At 34.3% G+C, this 5000-nt stretch overlaps 1 protein-coding gene across 12 annotated transcripts in view; it reads right to left on the reverse strand.

The window, feature by feature from the left end:
• LOC144976807 (multiple PDZ domain protein-like) overlaps positions 1 to 5000 on the reverse strand; it is a 302900-nt gene that overhangs the window by 81038 nt on the left and 216862 nt on the right. For 6 of the 12 annotated variants that reach the window (XM_078921356.1, XM_078921348.1, XM_078921304.1 and 3 more), the window contains one exon: positions 1981 to 2112. The exons of the other annotated variants lie outside the window; for them this stretch is intronic. In XM_078921356.1, coding sequence (XP_078777482.1) covers positions 1981 to 2112 — 132 coding nt within the window. The remainder of the gene's footprint in view (positions 1 to 1980; positions 2113 to 5000) is intronic. 12 annotated transcript variants of the gene reach the window in all.

Raw genomic sequence — 5000 nt, forward strand, 5'->3', positions numbered from 1 at the left:
TCCCATTTTACCACAAAAAAGGAGAGTCCTTTACAAGATAAAGGCCTACTACATCTGTTATTTTGTTAAATGATTTATTCAAGTCTTCCTACTTTTTTTTTTTTTTAAAGATAGAAAGTGTATTGGTGACTCTGACAATAAAGAAAAAAAAAAGGAATGTAGTTTATATGGTAGTCAGGAAAACCATAATCATCATCGTTTTTATCTATATCACAATTATCAGCAGTACGATCTTTATTCTTTATTATTATTATTATTATTATTATTATTATTATTATTGTTATTATTATTATTATTATTATTATTATTATTATTATTATTATTATTATTATATTATTATTATTATTATTATTATATTATTATTATTATTATTATTATATATTATTATTATTATTATTATATATTATTATATTATTATTATTATTATTATTATTATTATTATTATATATTATTATTATTATTATTATTATTATTATTATTATTATTATTATTATTATATTATTATTATTATTATTATTATTATTATTATTATTATTATTATTATTATTTATTATAATTATATATTATATTATTATTATTATTATTATTATTATTATTATTATTGTTATTAATACTTTTATTATGTTGTCAATTTTGTTAGTGTTATGGAATGATGATGATGATGATGATGATGATGATGATGATGATGATGATGATGGTGATAATGATGGTAGTGGTGGTGGTGGTTACAATAATGATGACGATTATCATCATCATCCTCTTTAAAATATCTATTGTAAATGCATTCGCCATTTTCGTTCCATTCCCACCAAATACCATCTGGCCTACAAAATAAACATTTATCTCCAATCTCGACAAAATCATTAGGTGTTCACTAGAATTTTTAAAACATTCCCCTCCCGTCCCGTTTTTTTTTTTTTTTCTTTCTTTTCATAGAAAGTCTCAGGGATCCTTACTCAATACTCCCTCTCCGCTTCTATATTTACATGAGAAAGACATATAGGGACTAAACATGTAAGCTGTTTTCAAGAAACATGCATGAACATAGAAAATTAATATATTTGGAGACGATGATATTAACTGGTTCAGCATCCATTTATAGAGAACGGTGCTGATTTTTTGCTTGTTTTGTTAATCATTTCATGCAAATGTTAGAGAAAAAAAAAAGGGGGGGGGGGGGGTAGAAAGACAAAGATAAAATATATTGATAGAGAGAAAAATGAAAAGACATAAAATATACATACATACATACATACATACATACATACATACATACATACATACAGAGAGAGAGAGAGAGAGAGAGAGAGAGAGAGAGAGAGAGAGAGAGAGAGAGAGAGAGAGGGAGAGAGAGAGAAGGGAAGAGAAGAGAACATGGAGAGAGAGAGAGAGAGAAGAGAGAGAGAGAGAGAGAGAGAGAGAGAGAGAGAGAGAGAGAGAGAGAGAGAGAGAGAGGGAGAGAGAGAATAATTTATTTATGTTTATCTCAATATTTCCAAAATGGTCCGAGGAACGAATTTACATCGAAATATTATTTCATTTATGTACTTCTACTTTCTTCAATGTGGGCACAGAATAATATTTTCGTCAATAGATATACAAGTGAAGTGGAAAGCAATATATATATATATATATATATATATATATATATATATATATATATATATATATATATATATATGACAACACTTTATAATAATCGGTCCTTTGATGTTATGAATCGCTATCTGGCCTGCTCTATTGCCTACAGACTTTATTACCGGACCGGTTTTGATCGTTTATGGCTAAAAAAATTAGTCTCGATCTATGTTAATTTCCACAATATATTAGTATTAACAATTAAAATAGACGAGAGCCTGTTCGTAATAGACTTTATTTCCCCGCCATACAATATTATAATAGCAGGTTCTCCACTAATAATATTTCAAAAAGAGCATAATTAGGGCCTTTGGGTCTCAATGGAATGGTGCGCACTCTTACCTTAAGGTCCCATTTGGGTGAGCAAGGAACTGGACGAAGAGGAGGGGTCTGGGGGGCCACGGGGGCAGGGGAGTGGGACGTGGAAGTGAGGGACGGGTCAGGGGGTGGGGATTTGGGCAATGGAGGGGCATCCTAATTTGTCAGATGGTGTGTGTCGAGATGAGTAGCGTGGTGGATAGATAAGTTGTTGGGAGTGAAAGGGGAAGAGGTACAGGAGGAAAAAAAAGTGGGGTCAATAATTAGCATATTAATGTAACATGCGTTAGTAATATCAATGGTAGCATTTGTATCATTCCTTTTATATATAATAATACGTTACGAATAAGAAATTTAGAATTAAATAATGAAAATATAGTAGTACTCCAAAATGGTTTTAAATAGTGCGGGGCGGTCCTTGGCAAGCTTAAGGACCACGGTCCTACGGTCCTTGGGAAATGAAGACCGCAAGGACCGGTCTCCGGTCTCTAGACCGGTCCGTTCATTCTTGAACCGTTAAAGACCGCTACACGATGAAAACCGTGGCCTACAGGAGTAAAACACACGGAGTAGTCACACTCATTTCAAATTGTAACCTAATTAGAGAAGAGGGGTGATGCCTTCTTTATTTGCTCACCGTACTTCATTGTTACTTCGATAATTTAATAAAATTTGAAATTTATCCCCATTAACGGAGATAATGGCATCGCCCAAGGCGTTGATCGAGTTGTTCGTGGCGTTGATACACACACGCAACTCCTACCCCCCCCCCCCCCACACACACACACAATTAGAGGGCAGCGAGCATTGAAGAGTAAGAGAGAGACGTGAAGTTATAATAAGAGGGGGTGGATGAGGTGATAAGAGGGGTCGATGGTGACTTTTCGCCAGATCTAACAAACTCAGCTACCCATTCATTGCTGAGTAGACAGGGATTCAGAAAAAAATCGACTGCACCCGGGATCGATCTCTGGCCCTTTGCGTATAAAGAGAGTGCTCTATCAACTGAGCTATCGGGGTCCCCAAATATTCTATTGGACCTTTTAAAAATACAGACGTTATAACTGGTTTTTTTGGACGGAAGAAACTAATGAAACTCATATTACTTGATTAGTTAAAACACCAAACGAAATTTTAATATTATTGTATTATTTTAAATGACAACAATGCGATAGAAAGGAGTGGCGACAAGAGATGGACAAAAGAAAACAAAAAATCAGACTTGCAACTTGCTAGGTTCGACACAACACACACACACACACACACACATCTTTAGTAGTCACATACATTTCAAACAATAACCCATTAGAGAAGAGGGGTCATGCCTTCATCATAGATCATTGTCATTGCGATCATTATGGTGTAGTAAATTTTGAAATGTTACCCCGTATAATGGAATCGTCCAAGGCGTGCGCCTCCTGTTCCCCCCATCTCACACACGAAAGGGCGGTTTGCGGAGTGGAGGGAGGTGGTCGTCTGCCTCTATGGTCGTCTGTGTCGTTTAGTGTATGGCAAAGGGGGGTGGGTGCGATTAATTAAGTGGGATGGGTGGTGATTGGTGGAAGATAGGCAAAGGACCGAGGCAACGAATCGCTGGGAAGTAGTATGGCGCGAGACCGTTGAAAGGTGATAAGAAGTGAGGACCGCCGGCGGTCTTCCTCTTTGGGACTGGACCACGGTTCACAGCTAAAAGACCGTGGGACCGGTCCTCGGTCCGGTCCTCAGCGCGGCACTAGTTTTAAACGGTATTCACATAGAACAATGAGGAACGGTAACGAAAATGGAGACCTTACAATGACTCTCTCTCTCTCTCTCTCTCTCTCTCTCTCTCTCTCTCTCTCTCTCTCTCACACACACACATACACACACACATACCTATATATATATGTATATATATATTATATATATATATATATATATATATATATATATATATATATATATATATAGCACAGAACAAATCTATATTTGGCCTATGATAAAAATATATAATGATCCGTGTTTAAGTTTAAAAAAATAATTAAATAGCATTTTATCTGCAATGATAAAGTTACACCAATATGGGTAATTTAATATTTTAACATCGTTTAAACCATTTTGAAGTACGGGATCAGCGGTAAGGCGTAGGTAAATATTTCTAGTAACCCAAGCACCGTCGTAATAGTAATAGACAAGACTATATATAACATGGAGACAAGTAAACGATGACATTAAAAAGCCTGACAAGCAAAAAGACACATAAGCGCTCAGGCAATGTTGTGGGAAATGTGATAAAAAGTTACAATATATCATTCTATCATTCGAAAAGAAGCATTAAATGTAAAGCTTAAAATTGAAAGGAAATAAAATTAATCAAAATGTATTTCATGAAGTTTAAAACGACACACTCGACATTTAAGTCAGGCCAGAGCCAAAAAAATAAATAAAAAAGGTTAAGTGCCACTTTAGGGCAACAGATGTCATTATTTAAGGCGTGAATAGGAAACAAAACATCAACAGATCGGTTATTTTTATTTCCACAACTAAAATCATCTTTTTAATGAAAAACAGCGAGGAACGGTAACGAAAGTAACTTTTTTAAAAAGTTCATCATGGAAATATAATATCGAAACAAAGCTAATAAATTTATCTTCGTGTGATTGATAACTGCGTTCTACATAAGTCAAAGAAGAAAAATTCATATTTTAAAAAAAAATAAATCAAATAATGAGAATTCAAAAATGCTTAGTGATGGAGTGAAAGGGTGGGAATAGACGAGAGATAGAGAGTGAAAGACGTGGAAAGATTACAGTCGCGTCTCTTTAATACGCAACTCTGAAATTAATCGGCTGGTTTTTAAACGATCCTGAGGGTCTCAACAGCTCAGTTGGTAAAACACTCGGGAGATATTGCATTTGTCTTTGTGCACGGTATCTTGACCATTAATTGATATTGGAAGGTTCAAAGTTTATGTTAGACAGTTTGCCAATACATAACACACATCATAACATAATTACGAAATAACAAACCAACCATACATATTTATTTACTTTTAAAAAAAAATG

Source organism: Berghia stephanieae, chromosome 1, assembly GCF_034508935.2.
Source record: "Berghia stephanieae isolate SIO BIC M18660-M18661 chromosome 1, UCSD_Bste_1.3, whole genome shotgun sequence".
Classification (NCBI taxonomy): domain Eukaryota; kingdom Metazoa; phylum Mollusca; class Gastropoda; order Nudibranchia; family Aeolidiidae; genus Berghia; species Berghia stephanieae.